The sequence below is a fragment of the Triticum aestivum genome, chromosome 6A (genome assembly GCF_018294505.1).
Source record: "Triticum aestivum cultivar Chinese Spring chromosome 6A, IWGSC CS RefSeq v2.1, whole genome shotgun sequence".
Taxonomy (NCBI): domain Eukaryota; kingdom Viridiplantae; phylum Streptophyta; class Magnoliopsida; order Poales; family Poaceae; genus Triticum; species Triticum aestivum.
Window position 1 is genome coordinate 610,943,221 of NC_057809.1, and position 24,795 is coordinate 610,968,015.

Sequence of the window (24,795 nt, forward strand, 5' to 3'; positions counted from 1 at the left end):
TTAATCATTCAGGCCTTCTTGCCCGACCATCTATGCCACCCGATCTACAATGACAGACCACCGACTGTGCTCTAGTATGCTGACGACACCCTAATCATTGCCCGCGCCTCTAGCCATGCTGCGACCACGCTTAAAGACATCCTTGACAAGTTCGCCCTCGCTACCGGCCTCTCTATTAACTTTCACAAGACTACTTTCGTGCCCCTCAACACGGACCACACAACCAGCCTTAACATCGCCCAAACTTTCGGATGTGACCTATCCTCCTTCCCCCAGATCTATCTAGGTCTCCCACTCTCTCACATTAGACTCCCGTCATCGGCCTTTGAACCCATCATTCAGCGCTTTCTAAAATACCTCTCCGGGTGGGCAGCCAAACTTCTCTCCCGCGGAGCCAGACTAACCCTCATCTCCTCCACCCTAGACGCCCTTGCCACTCACTTTATGTCTGTCTTCAGGCTGCCCAAGAAGACTATCAAAAGACTAGACTCCTGTTGGGGAACGTAGTAATTTCAAAAAAATTCCTACGCACACACAAGATCATGGTGATGCATAGCAACGAGAGGGGAGAGTGTGATCTACGTACCCTTGTAGATCGCAACGGAAGCATTGACACAAAGTAGAGGAAGTAGTCGTACGTCTTCCCGATCCGACCGATCCAAGCACCGTTACTCCGGCACCTCCGAGTTCTTAGCACACATACAGCTCGATGACGCTCCCCGGGCTCCGATCCAGCAAAGCTTCAGGGATGAGTTCCGTCAGCACGACGGCGTGGTGACGATGATGATGTTCTACCGACGCAGGGCTTCGCCTAAGCAATACAACGATATGACCGAGGTGGAATATGGTGGCAGGGGGCACCGCACACGGCTAAGGAACGATCACGAGGATCAACTTGTGTGTCCTAGGGTGCCCCCCTGCCTCCATATATAAAGGATCCAGGGGGGGTGCGGCCGGCCTAGAGGAGGGCGCAGGAGGAGTCCTACTCCTACCGGGAGTAGGACTCCCCTCCCTTTCCTTGTCCAAGTAGGAGAGAGGGGGGAGAGAAGGAAAGGGGGGGCGCCGCCCCTCCCTCCTTGTCCAATTCGGACTAGGGGGGAGGAGGCGCGCGGCCTGCCCTGGCAGCCCCTTCCTCTTCTCCACTTTAGGCCCATGAGGCCCATTAACCCCCCGGGGGGTTCCGGTAACCCCCCGGTGCTCCGGTTTTATCCGAAACTTCCCCGGAATGCTTCCGGTGTTCGAATATAGTCATCCAATATATCAATCTTTATGTCTCGATCATTTCGAGACTCCTCGTCATGTCCGTGATCACATCCGGGACTCCGAACAAACTTTGGTACATCAAAATGCATAAAACTCATAACAACTGTCATCGTAACTTTAAGCATGCGGACCCTACGGTTCGAGAACAATGCAGACATGACTGAGACAAATCTCCAGTCAATAACCAATAGGGGGACCTGGATGCCCATATTGGCTCCTACATATTCTATGAAGATCTTTATCGGTCAGACCGCATAACAACATACGTTGTTCCCTTTGTCATCGGTATGTTACTTGCCCGAGATTCGATCGTCGGTATCCAATACCTAGTTCAATCTCGTTACCGGCAAGTCTCTTTACTCGTTTCGTAATACAAATATAAGAAGATTTGTAAATTGCCGATCCCGCCTGCCGCGGGATATTAATGTATAAATATGAATACACATAAATTGAGTAAACTTAATCTAACATTCTTAAAAAGTTGCTCCCCACTTCTACCTATTCTCTTAACATGCACACTATTCACATCATCTCTATGCCACATCATCAATCAGTTTGTAAAATTAGCCAATCATTCCACATCAGCAGCCCAGCCACACCAGCAACTGTCTCCTTGCATGCATTCACATTCAGTTAGGCTAGTCATGGTGGGAGTAACTTAGATAGTAACATAATGCATTTCAAGAATTTTTTTGCTTATGTGGCATGTAGTTAATAAGGAGAGAGGTGTTTAGAATAACATAATATGTTACTGTAACATAGCGCTTCCCGAGAAAGGATGAGTCTACAAGCTAATAAATGAAGTCATCTATGATACTACTATTATGTTACTTTGCACTATGAAGGCAGTAACTTAAACTATGTCATATGCATGACACTACTATAAGTTACTCCCCACTATGACCAGCCTTACCAAACACAAGCATGCATGCAATCAATTACCACAGCCTTCCACCTTTGAAAACATGTCACATTCCAAAAAAATTGTGTGTGTACGCCCTTCCAATTCCGTGCTGACCCACAATCAGCCTATTATTAGAAGGAAATCGCAAAGCCTAGAAATGATTATGCCTTACCATTGTAGATGCCGTGCTATGTGATATTGAGGGAGGGGGCGTGTTAATTATCTCGCCACACTCTATCAAACTTTTGGAACGAGAAGCAAATGGAGTATCAATGAACAATCGTTTTCAATTCCCTCGTGTTGATCTCCGTGTGTCAATTGGTTGTATCTGTTCTTGTGGATAGGTGGCAATACTACTTTGAAAATATTGAAAATTCAAAAATCATATGCATGGCTTCGTCCTGAAAAGCATTTATATGATCTCATAGTTTTTCTTAACTTTTATACATATATTGAAATATGAATTACTAGTCAAAGGTCCATCTTGAATGCTGGTCACTGTTCAAATGACGGTATATATTTTTTGATATGGGAGCAGTTTATACATTGTGATGCTAATTTCTACACTACTGAGCACATAAAAAGTGATGCTTCAACTTCTCGTGTTGGAGTGTGGCATTTTAAATATGTTATTTAAATTTCCAACTTCAATTAGGGTGCCCGGAATTCAATAATAATAAACTCTACTTAAAATTTCCAAAAAAGTCTAGTTTTTGATAATTACTGATGCATTTTTCTATGTACCTGCAAAGTTTCAGTAAATGATATAAAGATTTGTATACTACATATTCGTCTTTTTGTGTACAGTTTACATATGAAATATTTGTTGATGATTTTTTTAACTTTTTTTTGCCTGGGAGCCTGAGAGGGGATATTATTGATCAAGGATTAAGGTTACAATCGGCATTCTGATGGCCGCGTATCGATATATCTTTCATTGTAACGATCCACTCGAAGCTGAGCTACATGCGATCATGCAGGGTATGGCCTTGGCCATGCAGCACTCCGATCTTCCAGTGGTTGTGCAAACGGACTCCTCGGAAGCCCTGTCTAGCTTGACTAACGGTGCGTTGGTTCACTCGAGATACGGTCATATAGTTCTGGAAATCAAAGATCTGCTTGGTAGTAGAGAGTTTTTTCCACAAAAGATTAGTAGACTTCAAAATAGAGTTGCCGATCGTCTGGCGAAATATAGCTGGTCCGAACGAGCTACGGCTGTGTGGCTTGGTTCGGTTCCACAATGTATCGAGGACATTTGGCCCCTCGACCGTAACTCTATTCATATGTAATAAAACTCCCTTTACCCCCGTAAAAAAATGCGTTGTTGCGATCGTCCCATCTAGGCGAGGCTTTCAACAGGGCTCACACCCCTTTTCATTAATTTCTTAACGGAAATATATCACTACTAGTTCATCCTAAGTAATGCAACTGGAAGAACAGATCGAAGGGGGCGGGAAAGGGAGGAGTGAGCTAGAGTATTAGTAGGAAACCCGATGTGGATGCTCAAACTCGAGGTATCCACCACGGGGCTAAAGCCTGCTAACACTACATATCTCGACTGTGTACCAATACCCAGAAGTCTCAAAAGCCACAAGGCATCATAGACTACACACATATGTATGTGTTTGTATATCCTTTTGTAGAATTTATTTTTGTAGGTGGAGAAAGATTTTTTTTTTCATTGAAGAAACTGAAAAGGCTACCTAGAGCCGGTCTCTAGACACACTTGGGGCCAGTTCTTTTCGGCGATTCTTTCAGAATCACCCCCCTCCCCAGCTTCTCCCAGAATCGCTACTCCATATTTTTTTTACAATCCTATCTAGTTAAGATCTAATTAGCTAGGATTGTAAAAAACATATGGAGTAGTGATTCTGGGAGAAGCTAAGGAGGGAGGCGATTATGGTAGAATCGCCCAAAAAAATTGGCCCTTGATCGTGCTATGGACAAGCTAAAGGTAGCGAGTGCGCCGGAATAAATAAGGCGGTTGCCGCGCGCCTTCTGTCTGCGCGATTCCGTTATGCGATTGCGGCCTGCAAAGCTCGCCATGCGTGTGAGCACGGAAAAACCAGCAGTGGCCGACGTCTGTACGTTCGTGTAGGACAAACCTGCCAAAGTGCATGGATGGATGCTGATGGCGACGACCTACGCCGGCCGCAGGGGCGGAGACAGGCCCCAGGCCCCCAGGGCCTGGGCCCGGGGCGTGAGGCCCAACTCCTTTGGTGAATGTACTGCTACCTAATACGTGAGGCCCAAATCCAGGAGAAATGCTTGAAGGCGGCCCGGGGCACGCGGCCAGCCTGGCTCCGCCCCTGGCCGGCCCGGCCGTCTCCAAAACTCAAGTAAATAGCATAAAACTACTAGTTTACAGGCTAGGGTTCCAAAAAACTACCACTTTTTAATTTTTCTCTACCAGTCGCGCGGTTCGCTGTTTCAAAAAACCCAAAACGCTCGTGACTAGCGATTGAACCGTTTTTCTGACCGCCCGGACCCACATGTCAGGCCACCTGGCCACGCGCGCTCACGGCGCGGCCGTTGACGGCCGTTAGCCGACCGGCCCGGTCGGAACTGGGGTAAATATGAAGGAAATATGCCCTAAAGGCAATAATAAAGTTATTATTTATTTCCTTATATCATGATAAATGTTTATTATTCATGCTAGAATTGTATTAACCGGAAACATAATACATGTGTGAATACATAGACAAACAGAGTGTCACTAGTATGCCTCTACTTGACTAGCTCGTTAATCAAAGATGGTTATGTTTCCTAACCATAGACAAAAAAGTTGTTATTTGATTAACGGGATCACATCATTAGTTGTATGATCTGATTGACATGACCCATTCCATTAGCTTAGCACCTGATCGTTTAGTATGTTGCTATTGCTTTCTTCATGACTTATACATGTTCCTATAACTATGAGATTATGCAACTCCCGTTTACCAGAGGAACACTTTGGGTGCTACCAAACATCACAACGTAACTAAGTGATTATAAAGGAGTACTACAGGTGTCTCCAAAGGTAGATGTTGGGTTGGCGTATTTCGAGATTAGGATTTGTCACTCCGATTGTCGGAGAGGTATCTCTGGGCCCTCTCGGTAATGCACATCACATAAGCCTTGCAAGCATTACAACTAATATGTTAGTTGTGAGATGATGTATTACGGAACGAGTAAAGAGACTTGCCGGTAACGAGATTGAACTAGGTATTGGATACCGACGATCGAATCTCGGGCAAGTAACATACCGATGACAAAGGGAACAACGTATGTTGTTATGCGGTCTGACCGATAAAGATCTTCGTAGAATATGTAGGAGCCAATATGGGCATCCAGGTCCCGCTATTGGTTATTGACCGGAGACGTGTCTCGGTCATGTCTACATTGTTCTCGAACCGTAGGGTCCGCACGCTTAACGTTACGATGACAGTTATTATGAGTTTATGCATTTTGATGTACTGAAGTTAGTTCGGAGTCCCGGATGTGATCACGGACATGACGAGGAGTCTCGAAATGGTCGAGACATAAATATTGATATATTGGACGGCTATATTCGGACACCGGAAGTGTTCCGGGTGATTTCGGAGAAAACCGGAGAGCCGGAGGGTTACCGGAACCCCCCCCCCCCCACGGGAGAAGTAATGGGCCATATGGGCCTTAGTGGAGAGAGAGGGGGGCTGCCAGAGGTGGGCCGCGCGCCACCTCCTCCCTAGTCCGAATTGGACTAGGGGAGGGGGGCGGCGCCCCCCCTTTTCCCTCTCCCCCTCCATCTCTTTCCCCCTCCTAGTAGGAGTCCTACTCCTACTAGGAGGAGGACTCCTCCTGGCGCGCCAAAGCAAGGGCCGGCTGGCCTCCCCCTGGCTCCTTTATATACTGAGGCAGGGGGGCATCTCTAGACACACAATTGATCCTTGTGATCGTTCCTTAGCCCTGTGCGGTGCCCCCTGCCATCATATTCCACCTCGGTCATATCGTAGTAGTGCTTAGGCGAAGCCCTGCGTCGGTAGAACATCATCATCGTCACCACGCCGTTGTGCTGACGGAACTCATCCCCGAAGCTTTGCTGGATCGGAGCCCGGGGAGCGTCATCGAGCTGTACGTGTGCCAAGAACTCGGAGGTGCCGGAGTAACGATGCTTGGATCGGTCGGATCGGAAAGAAGACGTACGACTACTTCCTCTACGTTGTGTCAACGCTTCCGTTGCGATCTACAAGGGTACGTAGATCAGACTCTCCCCTTCGTTGCTATGCATCACCATGATCTTGCGTGTGCGTAGGAATTTTTTTGAAATTACTGCGTTCCCCAACAAAATAAACCCCCTCGGTCGGTCGGGCGCTCCTGCTCACTCAACCTCTCCCTGCTCGCTCACTCCCCTACTCTCACTCCCCTGCTCCAGTACGAGCTCGCCGCCGCTTGCCGTCTTTGAGGTGGGTCGTCGTTGACCTCCTTGCCACCATGCCTTCCTGGAACGACGAGGAAACTAGCTCGGAGGAGGAGCGCGAGGTCGTCAGCATGGACATGGGACTTATGGTAAGTTCTTTGCCACCTAGGGTTAGGGTTAGGTGCTAGTAGGCCTAGGCTACCGCCATGGATCTTGCTAAGTGTAGTGTTGCTGTTGTAGGATTCTTTTCAATAGTGAGGCTGGGGTTTGATTGTAGGATTGATGTAAGCTAGGGTTCATCTCAGTACAGTGTTAGGGTTCATGCTGAGTTGGGGATTTTTTTAGTGTTCTTATTTAATGAAGCGTGCAATTATATTCTGGTGTTAAGTGCAGATTGAAACTAGTGTTTGCCGGTGAAGGAAATATGCCCTAGAGGCAATAATAAAGTTATTATTTATTTCCTTATATCATGATAAATGTTTATTATTCATGCTAGAATTGTATTAACCGGAAACATAATACATGTGTGAATACATAGACAAACAGAGTGTCACTAGTATGCCTCTACTTGACTAGCACGTTAATCAAAGATGGTTATGTTTCCTAACCATGAACAAAGAGTTGTTATTTGATTAACGAGATCACATCATTAGTTGAATGATCTGATTGACATGACCCATTCCATTAGCTTAGCACCCGATCGTTTAGTATGTTGCTATTGCTTTCTTCATGACTTATACATGTTCCTATGACTATGAGATTATGCAACTCCCGTTTGCCGGAGGAACACTTTGTGTGCTACCAAACGTCACAACATAACTGGGTGATTATAAAGAAGCTCTACAGGTGTCTCCAAAGGTACATGTTGGGTTGGCGTATTTCGAGATTAGGATTTGTCACTCCGATTGTCGGAGAGGTATCTCTGGGCCCTCTCGGTAATGCACATCACATAAGCCTTGCAAGCATTACAACTAATATGTTAGTTGTGAGATGATGTATTATGGTACGAGTAAAGAGACTTGCCGGTAACGAGATTGAACTAGGTATTGGATACCGACGATCGAATCTCGGACAAGTAACATACCGATGACAAAGGGAACAACGTATGTTGTTATGCGGTCTGACCGATAAAGATCTTCGTAGAATATGTAGGAGCCAATATGGGCATCCAGGTCCCGCTATTGGTTATTGATCGGAGAAGTGTCTCGGTCATGTCTACATTGTTCTCGAACCGTAGGGTTCGCACGCTTAAAGTTACGATGGCAGTTTCATTATGAGTTTATGTATTTTGATGTACCGAAGGTTGTTCGGAGTCCCGGATGTGATCACGGACATGACGAGGAGTCTCGAAATGGTCGAGACATAAAGATCGATATATTGGAAGCCTATATTTGGACATCGGAATCGTTCTGGGTGAAATCGGCATTTTACCGGAGTACCGGGGGGTTACCGGAACCCCCCCGGGGGGTTATTGGGCCTACATGGGCCTTGAGGGAGAAGAGAGAAGGAGACAGGAGGTGGCCGCGCGCCCCTCCCCTTCCTAGTCTGAATAGGACAAGGGAAGGGGGGCGGCGCCCCCCTTTCCTTCCTCTCTTCCTCCTCTTTCCCCCCTTCTCCTTCTCCAACTAGGAAAGAAGGGAGTCCTACTCCTGGTGGGAGTAGGACTCCCCCCTGGCGCGCCCCTCCTTGGCCGGCCGCCCCTCCCCTTGGCTCCTTTATATACGGGGGCAGGGGGGCACCCTAGGACACACAAGTTGATCTTCGTGATCGTTCCTTAGCCGTGTGCGGTGCCCCCCTCCACCATATTCCACCTCGGTCATATTGTAGCGGTGCTTAGGCGAAGCCCTGCGACGGTAGAACATCAAGATCGTCATCACGCCGTCGTGCTGATGGAACTCTTCCCCGACGCTTTGCTGGATCGGAGCTCGGGGATCGTCATCGAGTTGTACGTGTGCTAAGAACTCGGAGGTGCCGGAGTAACGGTGCTTGGATCGGTCGGATCAGGAAGACGTACGACTACTTCCTCTATGTTGTGTCAACGCTTCCATTGTCGATCTACAAGGGTACGTAGATCACACTCTCCCCTCTCGTTGCTATGCATCACCATGATCTTGTGTGTGCGTAGGAAAATTTTGAAATTACTACATTCCCCAACAGTTGGTTATTTTGGTTGCAGGAGGAACCAGACACCACTGTGGAGCCCCTTTTCTGGGGCCAACTTGAGCTTGCTCATCCCAAGCACATTCTGCATCAAATGAGGCCTATTAAGCATGTTGCTTTTGAAGGGCCTTTAACAGGAAGGTGTTTCTATGGCTGCCCAGTCCAGGTTAGATGGCAATAAACTTTTCTGCTATGTATGGTCACTGATGATTGATATGATGCAACACTTTGTTTGATATGATGCCAATAAACATTTTTCTGCTATGTATTTTTGTTACTTTGGAAACTTAATCATAACATTATAGTAACTTATCATATCTCATTTATGTTAATTATTCATTGTTAGAAATTATCAAGTATATACAAGTTAATCATGGAACTAAAATAAGCTCCTAGTCCATTTGTAATAACTTATCACATTTATAAATGTAGGAAAATGGTGTGACTTGTGGTGTTGTAGAGTGGGTTGATGGGCCTTGGCCAACTGTTCTCCAGAGATGTTTATGCAAGCTATGGGAGATGTTCCATGAGCAGAACTTTGGAAGGGTACAGGACAAGGAGAAGTTTGATAAGGAGTTGGCCAGGCTTAAGAGTGAACATGAAAGGGAGTTGGCCAAGCTTAGGACTGAAAATGACAAGCTTTGCATTGAGTACACCAAGCTTGTTGATGATGTATCCAAGATGTTTGATTGGCAGGATGGTAGGGTGGACAAGAAGGTGCACCAGAAACAAGTGGAGGAGGAAGAACTTGAGAAGAAGAAGGAGGAGCTAGAGGAGAAAGCTATGTTGGAGGTGCAGATGGAAAAGCTCAAACTTGCAAAAGAGTAGAGGTGCATTTTGCAGAGCCAAGCTGATATCATCAAGAACACCAGGAAGGCTATGAAGGATGTTCAAGTTGACAGAGATGTTCTTAAGAAGGAGAAGGCAAAGCTTGAGCTTGTTGTTGCTGAGGTGCTGAAAGAAGGGTATGGCAGCAAGGAGAAGTTAGAGCAAATCAAGGCCATCCTTGAGTCTTGAAGTGGCTTTGATATGTTGGTGAAGTAAGTACATCCAAAGGCCTTTATATAAGGATGTGGCCTGGCATGACTGCAAGTGATTATGGGTGTACATTTTGGGGGAATGTGAAGTTTAACCTAGTGTAAGAACCTTATTTACTATGTTGTTAAGTTGTAATGGACCACCTATGCTATTAAGTGTTGTAATGGATCTCCTATGCTATTATGTAGTGGAAAATGGATCTCTTATGCTACTAACTTGTGGAAATGGATCTTGTATGCTATTAAGTGTTCAACTTGATCTTCTATCTTTTAGATGTTATTTGTTAGCCTACATATATTATTTCTGTGGGTAATTGGGCTTAGTGGCCCACTATTCTCTGACCAAATGCAACCCTAGGCCTACTAAACCCAACCCCATCCATTTGTCAATATAAACCCCTCCCCACCCCCACCCTTTCCCAGTCACTCCACTAGCCGCCACCCAAAAGAAACCCTACAGATGGATCCTGACATGGGAGATGTCACAGAGGAGGAGGGGGAGGCTGTGGATGTTAGGACAGCAGCAACAACACAGAGGAGGAGGAGGCGCAGGCAGAGGGCACTAGAGGTGGCCCAGGATGAGCAGCAAGAGGAGTTCAACCGCCGACTCTCCGACAAGGTACTGGAGAAGTGCAATGACGAAGAACTGGAGCTGGTTTTCACTGGTGGCAGGGGAAGGTCATTCATGGAGATCATTAGGTGGGCAAGGATGAGGGCAGTCATGGCTCCTCATCCAGCAACTAGGGCCAAGTGGGTCTGTTTCTTCGAGCGATATGACTGATATGTCAATCTCATCTCATCCATCTATATACCTATCTATCTTTCTATGTTGGTGTACTATGTAAGATCTATTCTATGTAATAAGTGGTGTTTGATGCTACTCTGAACCAATGTATCTATGAATTTATGCCACTCGCAATGAATTTATGCTATTCTCAATGAAATTTACTGACTGAATTCACTGACAGAAGATACAGTCACTGAATGAACAGACTGCATAGTAGTTATTACAAACCATGGTAGTTCAACTAACTGAATATCTCTAAAATAAAATAAAGTTACAAACCATAGTAGTTATTACAGACCATAGTAGACCCAAATCCATCCAAGAGCTCAAGTTACAAACCATGGTAGTTCAACAAACAGAACCATGCCAAATGAACCATGCCAAATGAACTCAAGTTACCCAAATCCAAGAGCTAGTTACCACTTGCATAAAAATAGTCTTTCAGCCTCCCACTTGGCTTCCTGATCCTCTTTGACCCCTCCTGGACAACAGTTGAATTTGATTGCCTTGGTGCAATGAAAGTTCTTCTCTGGGCACTTGAAGATTTGGTGTTCTTTGCTGGAGAAGATGTAGATGATCTGGTGTTCTTAGCAGGAGAAGAAGTGTTAGTCCTGCTCCTCTTAGCTGGTTGTGCTTGTGTTGTAGCTACTGGAATAGTTGAAGCAGCCCTTTTTCTTGCCCTAGGCCTAGAATTAGCAACTGGAGCTGGTGAAGGTGCAGAAGGTGTAGCTCTTGCTGTAGCTGGTCTTGCTTCAGGTGTAGTAGCAGCAGGTACTCTTGGAGGCCTCTGAGCATTTGTAGCCATAGAAGAACCAGCTTGAGAGTAATTTGCTCTATTTTCCTACACAATTAAGAAACATCGTAAGAAAATGAAGAATGAAAAGAGACAATGAAATGAGACATGGCCTCAAATGACCTGGTGCTTGTTCATCCTCATCTGAAACTTAGGCTTCAAAGGGTCACCACAGTTGTTGAACCTATGCCCTTGCTTCTTGTAGTTGCTACATATGACAGTACCAATTCTTAAGGTATCCTTTTTTGCTGGCACCTCAAATACACCTTTCCTCCTGGCAGTTTGCTTTTTGCCCTTCTTTTCTTTGAACACTGGTGGAGATATGTCATGTCCAGGTGTATTAGGCCAGTGGTCAGGTCCTGGAACTGGGAAAATTATATGCTTGTATGTTTCACAGTACATGGGCTTTTTGAAGAAGTCATTGACAAAGTCTTCAGGATGTAGCTTCACTTTCTGCATTGCAGCAATGGAATGACTGCAAGGCACAACAGTCATGTCCCACCTCCTAAAGTCACATGTATGGTTGTTCAAGTTAACACAATATGTGCTCTCAGAGCTACTAGTCACCTGCAAGATGCCTGGACCTGCCATGTATGCATCACAATACTTAGCCCACTTCTTGCCTTCTTCTAAAATTTCTAAGTAGGTTGGTGTAATCTCCCATCTACATGACTCTGTTTTCTCTCTGGTTTTCTGAAACTTGATCATCAACTTTGTTCTTATGCCCTCCAGCATAGTCCTGATTGGCTTGTTCCTAACAGCCAATATCATTCTGTTGAAGACTTCACTGAGGTTGTTAACAACCATGTCAGTTTTGCAAACAGTATCCATTTTATATCTTGCCCATGTATGGTCTGGTATCTGTGACAACCACTGTCAAGCTTCAAACTTTCTTTCTTCAAATTTTCCATCCCTTTTTCATGACCACTCTTAGTGAAGGAATAGGCAGCCTGATCTAAGTGTTTCTTGAGTTCCTCCCCTCTAAAACCAGCAGATTGAAAGTTGGCATATATATGTCTAAGACAGAACCTCTGTGGGGAGTCAGGGAATACATCATTGATTGCATTCAACAATCCCTGTTAATTATGAATTAATGATGGCTTAGAATGATGGATAAGTATGATAGTCAGGGAATACATCATTGATTGCATTCAACATACCTTTTGCCTGTCAGACATAATTGTGTACTTGCCAAACTTGTTCCCATTTCGAATAACAGTTCTCAGCTGTGTGAGAAACCATGTCCAGCTGTCTGTCTCTTCCTTGCCAACAACACCAAATGCAATGGGGAAGATGTTGTTGTTCCCATCCCTGCCAGTAGCTGCCAATATTTGCTGTCCAGTGCTGAGCTTGATGAAGCAACCATCTAAACCTGAAAATATGATCACATTAGTTGCAAAAAACATGAATGCAACCATCTTAGATATATGTGTAAGGATCAGGTACCTATAAATAGCCTGCATCCATTGAGAAAGCCCTCTTTGCATGCAAAAAGGTAGTAGAACATGTAGTGGAACCTAGGGGTAGGAGCTGGATTTTTTAGGTCCTCTTTGGTTGTCACTATGCATCTAATGCCTGGATTACTATCTAACACACATTGTAGATAGTCCCTTAGTCTGTGATCTCCTTGCACAACTTCAACTGCTTGCCTCCTTGCCCTATATGCCAAGCTTTTAGGCACATGAACACCAAATGTTTTCTTTGTGTATGACATAATTGTCTCAACACCAGCTCCAGGGTTTGATCTAATGGTATCCTCACAAACCTTGGCAACCCAATTTACTGTAACTTTGGTGCTCTCTCCACTTGCCCCACAAGTGTGATCCAAATTCATCTTCTTGATGCTGAAAGTAGACTCACTTGCTATTCTAGAGGCCACTATATAAAACTAACAACCTTGCTTTCTATCAGAGCACCAAGCAATAACCCTAGTTGGTTCATTTCTGTGATACTCAAAATTCCTAAGTGTCCTGACATGGAAATTTCTTAGTGCTTCTCTGAACTCCACAACATTTAGGAAGCACAAATACAATGCAAACTGCTCATGTGCATTAGGGACTGATGGATCATACCACCTCCTCTCCTTCCTCTTCTTCAACCTTCTCTTCCTACCAGAAGGCAACCTTGGAACTTCTTCTTCATCACTAAGACCAAAATCACCTGGAAAGCAGTATTCATCAGGTTCAGGCACCCAATATTCAAACTTGATGTATTCAGGCTCACTGTGTGACTTGCTAGTTGGGCCTGGATTTCTGACAGGATTAAGCTTCTTTGCTCCCTTCTCTGGTACAACTGAGGGTTCTTCATGTTCAGAAAGGATTTGGTCTTCCTCCCAAAACTCAGAAGGTTCTGAGTTTGCTCCACAACAGTGATCTGCAGGTTCTTCCTCACCCCTAGTCTGATGGCTTGTCCCTGTGCCTGCCTCATCTTCACCCCTACACCAAGCCTTGTATGATATATTTTGCCCTTTGTAATCACCCCTAAAAAACTCAAAATCTGAAGAGGATTTGTCCATCTCATCTTCATCTTCATCTTCATCGTGTTCTACTTCTACATCTTCTTCTTCTTCCACAACATTTTTCCCCTTGTTGAAATTACAACTCTGTTGTGTGTTAAGATAGGGCTCCTCAGGGATTGCTGCTGCCAAAGTTGCATTAGGGAGTGGATACAGGACCCCTTGTTGGGAAACACTATAAACAACAGGTTCACCAACATGATCAATGGGGATCTGCTCCTCAAGCATGATGTGATCCATGTTAACATCTGCTGGGCTTGGATCAGTAGGCTTTCTGACAGTGATGTTCAGGATCTTCTTATCAACAAACCAGTCAAGCATGTCCTCTAATGCCTCCTCACTATCCAGGACCTCCACCCCCTCCAAGCCCTTTCCCTCTTCCTTTACATAAGTCAGACAAGCATCCATTCCATAACCCTCCAACTCAACCAATGCTAATATGGTCAGATAACTAATGTCTGAAGAAACTGAATACTTTCTCTCCATGTTATCTATTCCTTGAAAATGTAGCCTCATGTCCCAAATCTCATCATCTAAGCTGTAGGATTAAATTGACAAACAATTAATTTTTAACTCACCAAAACTTTAAACAATGACCAAATGTACTGAACATTACTGAACTTTCTTCTAATTACAGTGAATGCACTGACCAAATGAACTAACCAAATGCACTTTCTTCTGAACTGACTTAACCAATAAAACAATGTACCATGCCAAGAACAAACAATTACTAACCCTAGTTCTAAATTGAACTAAAGGACCCAGAAATTTGTAATTTGAACTAAAGGTATGAAGTGCCAGAAATTTCTTACCTCACTCCACCAAAGGATGAAGCCCAAGTGTGGCCGCCTTCTGGATCCGCGTGGATGGACTTCGCCACTGCCCTAGCCGCGCGGACTGCCGAATCTGAGCACGCCGGATCGACCTCAGCCGCGGGCGGTGATGGCTGCTGCAACCGCTGCGCCGGGAAGCTCGAGCTGCCACGCCTTGGGGCCACCTCTGGATGTCCACCGCCCTCCTGGCCGGTGATGCCTTGGCTCAATAGCTCGCCGCCGCCATCGCCAACCTAGGTCACTGCGGGGGAGAGGGGGAGACTGAGAGAGAGTGCGGCCCGACCAACTCCTTTCATTCCGACCGGACCGAATGGGCTAACGGCCGTCAACGACCGTGCCGTGAGCGTGCGTGGCCAGGTGGCCTGACATGTGGGTCCGGGTGGTCAGAAAAACGGTTCAATCGCTAGTCACGGGCGTTTTGGGTTTTTTGAAACAGCGAACCGCGCGACTGGTAGCTTTCTGAGAAAAATTAAAAAGTGGTAGTTTTTTGGAACCCTAGCTTGTAAACTAGTAGTTTTATGATATTTACTCCCAAAACTCAGAGTATCGGACATGGTACCACGATTCTAGACCTTGGAGAAAGATAAAACCAGGACATGCGAGCAGGGCCGGCCCTAGGCCAGGTTAGCAAGGGGTGGTGGCCCTGGGCCCGGCCAACTAGTGCCCCGACCCAGGGGTGCCCCTATGTCTTGCTTGACGAGAGACGAAGGGAGCTCCAAGCGCCCCATATCCTATTTCGCACGTTAAGCGCCAGTTACAGGCAATTGCACTAACTGGCCCACACCCCCTCCCGGCACTACGTGAAAAATGGGCTGGCCATATAGGTTTTTCCCCGCAGTTTTTTTCCGCCAAGTTTTTCTGGGAGTTTTTTTCCCTGTGGTTTTTGCTGGCATGGGTTTTACTCTATTTTCATTTTATATTTTTCTTTTTATTTACTTTTCAAAGGGGTGAACAATTTCGTATTAAAAAAATTTCGCAAGTTTAAGAACTTTTTCAATTTTTTGAAATTTTCAAATTCACGGAATTGTCAATTTTCTGTAAATATTTCACCAGATTACGAAATTTGTTCAAGTCGTGAACTTTCTTCAAAATCGTGAATCTTTTTTAAAACTATTTTTTCTATTGTTTTGTAATCTTTTTTAAATTTCGTGTTTTTCTTTCAAATTACAAACTTTTTTTAAAACTCTTTGTGAACTTCCTTATCAAATTACTGGTTTTTAAAAAAATTACAAAATTTCGAAGTATTGAACTTTTTTCCAAATTCATGAATATTTTTTCTAAATATCATGAGCTTTTCCCAATTTTTTACCTTTTCAAATTCTGAAATTTATTTTAGTTTTTTGTGAACATTTTTTTCTGAGAAGTCAACGGTCAACTCTCCTTGGCAGTGGTGTGCATTCGAATTTTTCTGTTTGATTCGATTAAGTTTATATGGTTTTTATTCTTCGGTTTATATGGTATTATACATTGATATAGTTCGGATTCGGTAAATAAGCAAATTAACCAAAGTTGATGTGAATTTTTTAGCTAACACATACTTTTTCACGTGAAAAATACATGATATATATCATAATGAGAAAATAATAATTAGAAAATGATAAAGAAGGGAAAGTCAACGGGCGCTGGTCCACTAGGTAAACAATTTTGAAAACTCAGATGGGTGGCCCATATACTCGCGTGCGTCAGCGCCCGTTCCCTTAACTGGCGCCCAAGGTGATATTTAGGAGGTCTCAGGGAGCGCTCGCATCAGGCATTGCGACCGGGCCGACCCAGGTAAGTTCCAGGTTAATTAATTTTTTTCTCTGTTTTTCACTATGTTCTTTTCATTTTAATATTATTAAATAAAAACTTGTAAATATATATATTTGGAAATGTAAAACTAACTAAAACTTTTAATTTCAAAAAAGTGATAAGGCAATTTAAAACATTGTTAGCTTAATTAAAAAATGGTTGATAGCATAAAGAAAATTGTTTGTGACATTTAAAAAAAGAAAAGAAATTTTATAAAAAATGTATGTAACTCTATAAAAATGTTAATAAATATTTCTAAACTTTTTAAACATATATAAAAAATCATTTGTATATGAAAAATATACGGTGTTTGTGAAAAAATTAAACATCAAGACCTGTTTTGGTTCTTAGGATAGGAATTTCATAGGAATAGGAAAATCATAGGAAGTGAGATGACATGAATCTCAATTCCTATGGAGAAAGACATATCATTTGACGCATAGGATAGGAATTTTTCTATTGAGTCTAGGCTAATATTTTTGAGAGAATTCCTTATTTAACACTGTCTTAAATTTTGTTTCCCTGTTTGACACTGAAAATATTTCTCTTCCTTATCTAACATCAAGGTTAAATTTTATGCCTTTTATAACACTTCCGTCTATTTTGAGCCTTAACGGTGTTAAATAACACTTGAAAAGACCCTTTTGCCTCTAATGTGATTTTTGACCAAAATTTCAATACTTGCATGCATGTATGATTAGCCGGGTGTATTGGGTGTATACGCATACAAGACAGCACACGAATACCCGAATACGCATGCGCACATGGTATGGTGCGGTCATATGTGAGGCAAAGCTAATTAGCTAAGGTTACATGCAGCAACCCGTCAAAAAAAAGTTTACATGCAGCAACAATCCATCAAGAGATAGCACGTACGAGCACATGCATACACCAGCTTCATGACCAATCGTGCATATATATTTAACCTGCCGTTAAAGCTCATCGCGGATAATTCGCAAAAAAAAAAAAGCTCATCGCGGATAAGAAAAGAAATGTGACCCTGCTGGCACTTGCGCTGCTCCCGGCCTCTGCTTTCCTACGCAGCACTGGCCCCACTCGTCTCATAGTGCCACTGCTCCACCCTTCGCCTGCCGCCGGCTGCGCGCCACGCCACAGTGAGCTCCATGCATACCGTATAACCGTAGGCACATGCCGTCGTGCTGCCACAGCTGCTGTTGCCATAGCCCAGGTCCCGGAGGTGAGCACTGCATCCTGCACGTCGCTGCAACCCAAGCCGAATGAGCCGCACACAGCAAAGCTTTCTTCCACTCACGTCGCTAGTTGAACACACATGCAAGAGCTCTATGTGTAAGGGCAAAAATGTCTTTTTACATGCAATCTAACACCGTTAAACCTAAAAATGTACGGAAGTGTTATAAAGGGCATAAAATTTACACTTGGTGTTACATAGGGAAGAAAAAGTTTTTCAGTGTTAAATAGAGAAACACAATTTAAAATAGTGTTAAATAAGGAATTCTTTCAATATTTTTTCCCTTTGAAATGTGAAGGATCGATTCCTATCCTATATAGAAATAGGAATTCATTCCTACACACCAAAGGGCTCCATAGAAATATTTCCTTCGAAAATCCTATCTTATGAGATTCCTAGAAAGTTGCTACAAACCAAAGGAGGCCCAAACATGTATGTGAAAGAAATGTTAATCTCTGTATTTAAATATGCTAATCATGTATTAAAAATTTTAATCAAGTATAAAAATGTTCTTGATGTATATTAAAAATGTAGAAACAAAAAGTGATTATTAAAAAATGTAGAAATAAAAAATTATTATTAAACAAATGTGAATTATTTATTTGAAAATTTCATAACATTTCTAAACTTGTATAAAAATGTTATTGATGTATATGGAAAAAGTACATTGCATGTGTAAGAAATATTTTTTCCTAGTAAAATATGTTCACCAATTATTTGAAAAGACTCCATTGCAAATCTAACGGCGGATTTTTTACCATGGAAAGTTGACAATTTTTCATGGCAAATTATGCTCTTTGAGGATGGCAAGTTTAGTCAGCGAGCATGAAAAATCCACTCCAGTTTACTTTTTTATCAGAAAATTGTCGTGCTTGCGAACTAAATTTGCCATCATCGTGCCAATATAAAATGCCATGAAAAACATCATATTTGTCATGCCTAAAAATCTGACTTCACATTTTTAGTGTTTCCGTTGAATTTTTTTTACCATATAGTAAAAAAAAAGTGTTCAACAATGTATTAAAGAAAAAAAATGTTCTAAAAAGTTTCCTCTCGTTTTCCTCCCTAACCCTAGGCGGCTAGGGCAAACTCTCCCCTCTAGACTTCGCCGGCGAGCGCAGGGAGGGCAATCCCGGTGCCTTCTCTCCGTTTAGCAGTTTAGGCTTTATTCATCGCAGGTGCGGCGCTCAAACGAATGTCGACGCTACTTCTTTGAGTTTGTCTTCCGGGCTCTGATCCTCATCGAGTTTATCCGTTTGGACGTAGTAGACGGAGCTTCGACGTAGATTCCTGCCATATCCTTAGGGCGATGAGGTTATGATTTCTCGTCATGTGGCGAGATTTTGTGTGAGGTGCTTATGATCTATGTAAGGGTTCAACGTAGATGACTGCAGCTCCAAGGCGCTGGTCCTTAGGGGCACTTGCACGGAGACTTCCCGACTATCATCGGCAAGGTCAAGCCGGCTCCGATAGTGGAGCGGCGACAACGTCGCGTCGGTGGCTTGTTCTGGCGGTGGTAGTGGTCGTTCGTTGGTCTCGGAATCTCAATGTAATTTTTTATTATCTTTGAGATGCTTTGTACTTCCGCTGAATTTTTATAATAGATTTGATCTTTTCACAGGAAAAAAAACAATATATTTCGCGTGTAATCTAAAAATATACATTGTGTATTGAAAAGAGTAGGTATGTGTTGAACAAAGAAATAATCGATGAAAAATGACATAAGAGTAAAAAAAACCAATAAAAACTGAAAAAGAAACAAAAAAAGACGATGAAAGCCAATGGAAAAGAAGAAAACAATGAAAATGGAGAACTTTTTTGTTGGTTTAGTAGAAGTTGTCAAATTTTGGTAGTCCGGTGACATATATGATGAACCCCTCTATGCTATGTGTGTGATCTAGATAAACTACATGTGTTAATTTTAACATTGCACAACAATCTATAGATCTGAGGATCTGCTTATGAGGTACACGGACGTGAATAAATGAACCTGGCGAACGTTCGTTGTAAGGAGGGTGGCAAGCGAACCATCTTTGCTGGCAGTTTTAGTTGTAAAACAAGATTAAATGATATCAGTTTTTGAACAAAAATTGCCTTCTCAGGAAGAAAATGCCATGTCTTCTGAAAAAAAAAGCCACTGCTCCCCACTTCATCACAACTAAAATTCCATCGAATCGTTCGCTTGTGCCACCTCCCCTGGCGAATGTTCACCAGTTAATTAGGAGGGTCCCAAATGAAAGGTCCAGCTGTTAATTTGCAGTCGATCGAGATCGCCGAGAAGGACATGTGCAATGACCCGGGCGGCACGGCGATGTCTCCTTCGTCGGAACCTACGTACACATGGCCAAGAAATCACAGATGTCACGACCTTAGTTTCGTTTGTGACAAGTCAGTCCCATCAGCTGAAGAAAACGCACCCACGACCTTAAATGGAATCGGTGGATATGAGCAGTTCAGAAATAGAGAGTGGGCATGCGTTGTTGGACGGAAGGAACGCCGCTCCCCGGCCTCCCATTCCCAGGTTGGATGCATGCATCTGCATATGCATAGGCCTAATCCGTCTCCGAGTTTTAACGACTCCCCGGCGTTTCCGCCACTCGCGTAAAGCAACGTAACGTCGACGACGACGACGACGACGACGATCCATCTTCTTCTCCCCCGGACCGGGATCCATCTTCTTGTTGTTGGTAGCTCCTCGATCTAATCGATCCATGGAGCGCCTGCTTGGGCTGCTCAAGGTGAAGGTGGTGCGCGGGCTGAACCTGGCCATCTGCGACCCCCTCTCCCACAGCAGCGACCCCTACGTCGTCATCCGCCTCGGACAGCAGGTTCCTACTTCTTCTCGTCCAGCCTCTAGATCAATCGATCGATCGATCATCAAGTAGGAGTAATAACAATGGGCCGAGTGCATGCTACATCTAAAATTCATGCATGCTTTCTTTATATTAATCTTGTTTCTTCAATTTCACCCGGTAGATAGCTAGCACCAAGCAGATGATCGATTCAGATCTGCTTGGTGCCAGCTATATCCGAGGCGGATGAAACAAGCAGACGATCTATTCAGATCTGCTTGTTTCTTCAATTTCATTCATGAGTAATCGATTCAGATCAACAATTAAAACCACTCTCTCTCTCTTTCTCTCTTTTTACCCGGATTTTCTTTTCTTTTCATGTAAATGTGCAGAAAGTGAAGTCGAGCATCAAATATAAAACCATCAACCCAGAATGGAACGAGGAGCTCACCCTGTCTATCACAAACTGGACGCTCCCCGTTAAGATTGTAAGTTTGATCAACATCTCCCTCCGAATCAGGATTTCACAAACTCACCGCCAATATACTCTACTCTGATGATACAACATTTCATATCTCTTAGCTCCTAAAACCAACCTTTGGGATCTCATTTTATTTCCGTCACAGGAAGTCTTTGACCACGACACTTTCACCAAGGATGACACCATGGGCGATGCAGAGTTCAGCATCCTCGACTTTGTCGAGATCGCCGTCAAGGACCTGACCCATGTCCGTGATGACACGGTGATGAAGACGTTCCAACCTAACGAGGAGAACAGCTACTCGGCTGACAGCCACATCATGTGGAAAGACGGGAAGGTCACTCAGAATATGGCCCTCAAGCTAAGGAACACCGACACTGGCGAGCTCATCATGCACCTGGAGTGGGTTAACCTCCCCCCAGGCATGTCGCGGTGATTTGATTTGCAGGGGAGGCCAGCTATTGCCTGCCTTTTGTGATCGTAATGTTTGTTTCCTCTATATATGAGCTATGAAAATAATTAAGCGATGTCTGTCCCATTCTTTACATAACACCCACTGTAATGATTTGTGGATCTCACCCGGACGGTGCGTGTATAATATGAGCAACGTCTTGGTGAGATCCGCAGATCATCACAATGGGTGTTACGCAAGGCATGTGATAGACTTATACTACTGGGGGTAATGCTTGCTTTCAGTTTTGGTTCTGCATATGTTGTATGGCTTTTTTAATACAAAAGGGTGTATTTTGTCCTAAGACACCTGTATATATAGCCACTCCATGTTAATTTGCCATCGATCATATTGTCAACACACATTTAATTGATAATAATTTTGACCTTACAGAGTATGCACGCCATGTCAAATTTCAGCTTTTGCTCTAAACATCACCCTGAACCTTGATATATATATAATGAGACTAGTATGTTACCGCTAACAGAATATTATTCTGTTGACGTTTTCTTTCTTCCCGAGAACTAAAGAAAGGCCCCCATGCGATTAGGGTTGCCTCGCCCCTCACTGGCACCGCCGCCGATCTACCTCGTCTTGTGTGGCCTTAGTGCCATGGAGGCACGGTGGATCTCGACCCTTGATGGAGGGAGGGCCCATGCTTCATTTATAGTGGTTGTTTAGCCTACTTAGAGTTTATATCCTGCTCAAGAAGGCGAGGCGGCAACGACTTCTTGAGGATGAAATAAGGTTCTCCCCGCATAGCCCTGTCCCGGCGGTGCCTCTCGCATCGTGGGACGGCGTGTGGAGTTGTGTCTCCAACGGATCTCGCGGGATTCGGTCGATGTTATTCTTCGGTGGATTTGCATGGATCCAGTATTCGTTCGTTTGCGCTCATGCGTCTACAGGTTGGATCGTTTCGAACTTCATCGGCGACGGTTGATGTTCTGATGTGTTGTGTAACATCCAAATGCAGCAAACCATTATTTTAATTTGTGCTTTTAATTATGACCTATATTGCATTTCAGGTCATTGCTTTAGTTTGAAATGAGGTTGTTTAAACCCTCACTTGTATTTCAAAAAGGGTCGTTTGCATTTTTTGTCCCTACTCGAACCACCTACTCAGATTTACCCCTAATTTGGAAGCATGCTCAAATTTGCCTCTCCGCCGTTAATAAAAAGATGCCTTAGTTGAAATGGGAGTAGCACACACAATAGTCTCTTCAAGAAGCTTAAACCATTCGTTGTCATCTCCAAGTAAGCCTTGAGCCCCGCATGCTTATGAAAGTGCCATACACTACACCATTGATAGACCCGAGGTCCCAGTAAGTAGGCGACACGGCGGCACGGATGCGGGAGTAGAGAGCGAGAGAGGCGGCCACAGGGGCGCCGCGGCACGCGAGTTTGGTGTGGAGGAAGCAGCTGCGGGAGGGCGTTGCAGAGAAGAAAGCACCAGGGACAACGAGAACCCGCGGGGGCGGAATACGACCAATTCATCCACCTAACTTCTTCTTTCTCTGTCTCCTAGTCCAAACTCTGTTAGAACTATCCCAAGTTCACTCGGAAGGTAACTTCAAATAAGTTAAACATCTTGGGTCTTCATGTTCTTGATTTATCGCACACCATTCGGTGAGCGTTGTTTTATGTGCATTGGGTTTCTTAATTACTTTTTCCAATCGAGAATATTGGTGAAATATGACCCTATTCATATCAGGGAGATGGACAACTAATCTTTCAACCAAATGTTCCCTATCACGTATAGCAAAGGCAAACATGTGCCAATATGCTTCGCAAGCACACAAGTACCTGAAATAAAAGGAAGTCATACACATCAATAGGGAAAATGGTTTAAAAATCCATATATGAGATAGAAGAAAATACAAATAAGCAAAGAAAATTACCTATACTTGATAAATTCCAATCTCATTTCTACCAGTTGGAACACCTAACACCTAGGGCAACAAACGAGGGAGGCTCGAACACAGGTCAAAATCTTACGCAAGCAAAATCATGGCCTTTAATAAGATTGTCGAATAGGTACTTCAACAAATTTGTCTTGTTACACAACTCAACATTTATACGGGCCTGGACCTCTCCAGCAAGACCAAATGATGTGGTACAACCCAACGATTATCAAGCTTGACCCTACTTTTTTCTTTTGGTACATAATGTCCCGATAAACAGTAAAAGTGTTTTCATCAATTATTATTTCTTCGTTGTCGCAGATAAACCCGGCAGATCCCTTGGTAGGGTGCCCTAGCGTAGCTATTAGGTCGGAGGGAAAATAAGGAGCAATATTTACCCAATTCGGGCCCGCATGCACATTGTGACTGGGGTGTGTACAAAGTACAGATGAATACTAAGGGATTGTATGTTATCATCAACGAGCTCCGCCACGAGCTTACATAACATACCGGGGGTCCTAGGGGTATAGATCCTAGCCGGCTACATCGATGGAGGTAGATTCCTCCATGGCTTCGATATGTTCGGCTTGTACAACAAGTCTTCCCGAGTCTCGCGTATAATCGTCATGGGCCGCACAACATGGCCCACGATGGAACCGACCAAGGGGTCCTCAGTCCGACCCACCAAGGCAGGAATCGTAGTGGTTCGAGACCCCTGCGCCTGGACACCTCATTCATTTAATTCATTGAGAAAAAAATACTTACTACGCCTTGTTTGAATGCATCCATCTCTTTCCCGTCTGACTCACAGCAAAAATCAATTGCAGGTCAACCTCTTTTTCTTCTTCCTTTTTCATAAATAATGATGTTTTGTACTCCCTCTGTCCCAAAATAAGTGACTCAACTTTGTACTGAGTCACTTATTTTGGGACGGAGAAAGTATTTCCCAAAAATATGATGTTTTGTTCTCATTTATTCTGACATTGAAACCGTGATCGGAGACTATGCTTTATTGACATACATGGATTTTATTTTATTTTGAGACAAAAGTATATGCGTTGTATTTTATTTTATTTCACTGAGGGAAATTTACATATGTTTTTTTAGTGGAAGGAAAATTTACATCTTTGATTTATTTTATTTTATTGAGGAAATTCACATGCTATTTTTTTAGCGAAAGGAAAATTGACATGCTTGGATGGCCAAATGCAGCCGAGGCCCGCACCGTTTAACTAGCCCTAACCTCTTGAGAATGTTTCATGGGCCTCCACTGACGCAAAATGATCTTTTTTCTTTGCGAAAAGACGCAAAATGATCAATGGGCTCTCTCTGATCCCCGTGGTTACTAGGTGCCACTCGGGTTAGTACTTTGGCCTCCACAACAGACGCTTCACAACCTCCAAAAAAAAAATTCTAACCGAGCAACATTTCTCACACAGAAAAAAACTAACCGAGCAACTCTCTTCCCGGACCAAATCAAAGACATCTCAAACAGA

At 43.8% G+C, this 24,795-nt stretch overlaps 1 protein-coding gene across 1 annotated transcript; it reads left to right on the top strand.

Moving 5' to 3' along the window:
• The first annotated feature begins 20,125 nt into the window (after positions 1 to 20,125).
• Positions 20,126 to 21,785, top strand: LOC123131357 (protein C2-DOMAIN ABA-RELATED 5). The gene is made up of 3 exons (XM_044551049.1): positions 20,126 to 20,502; positions 20,859 to 20,954; positions 21,093 to 21,785. The coding sequence occupies exons 1-3, from the start codon at positions 20,386 to 20,388 to the stop codon at positions 21,381 to 21,383; spliced, it is 504 nt and encodes a 167-aa protein (XP_044406984.1). The 5' UTR covers positions 20,126 to 20,385; the 3' UTR covers positions 21,384 to 21,785.
• The last annotated feature ends 3,010 nt before the right edge of the window (positions 21,786 to 24,795 follow it).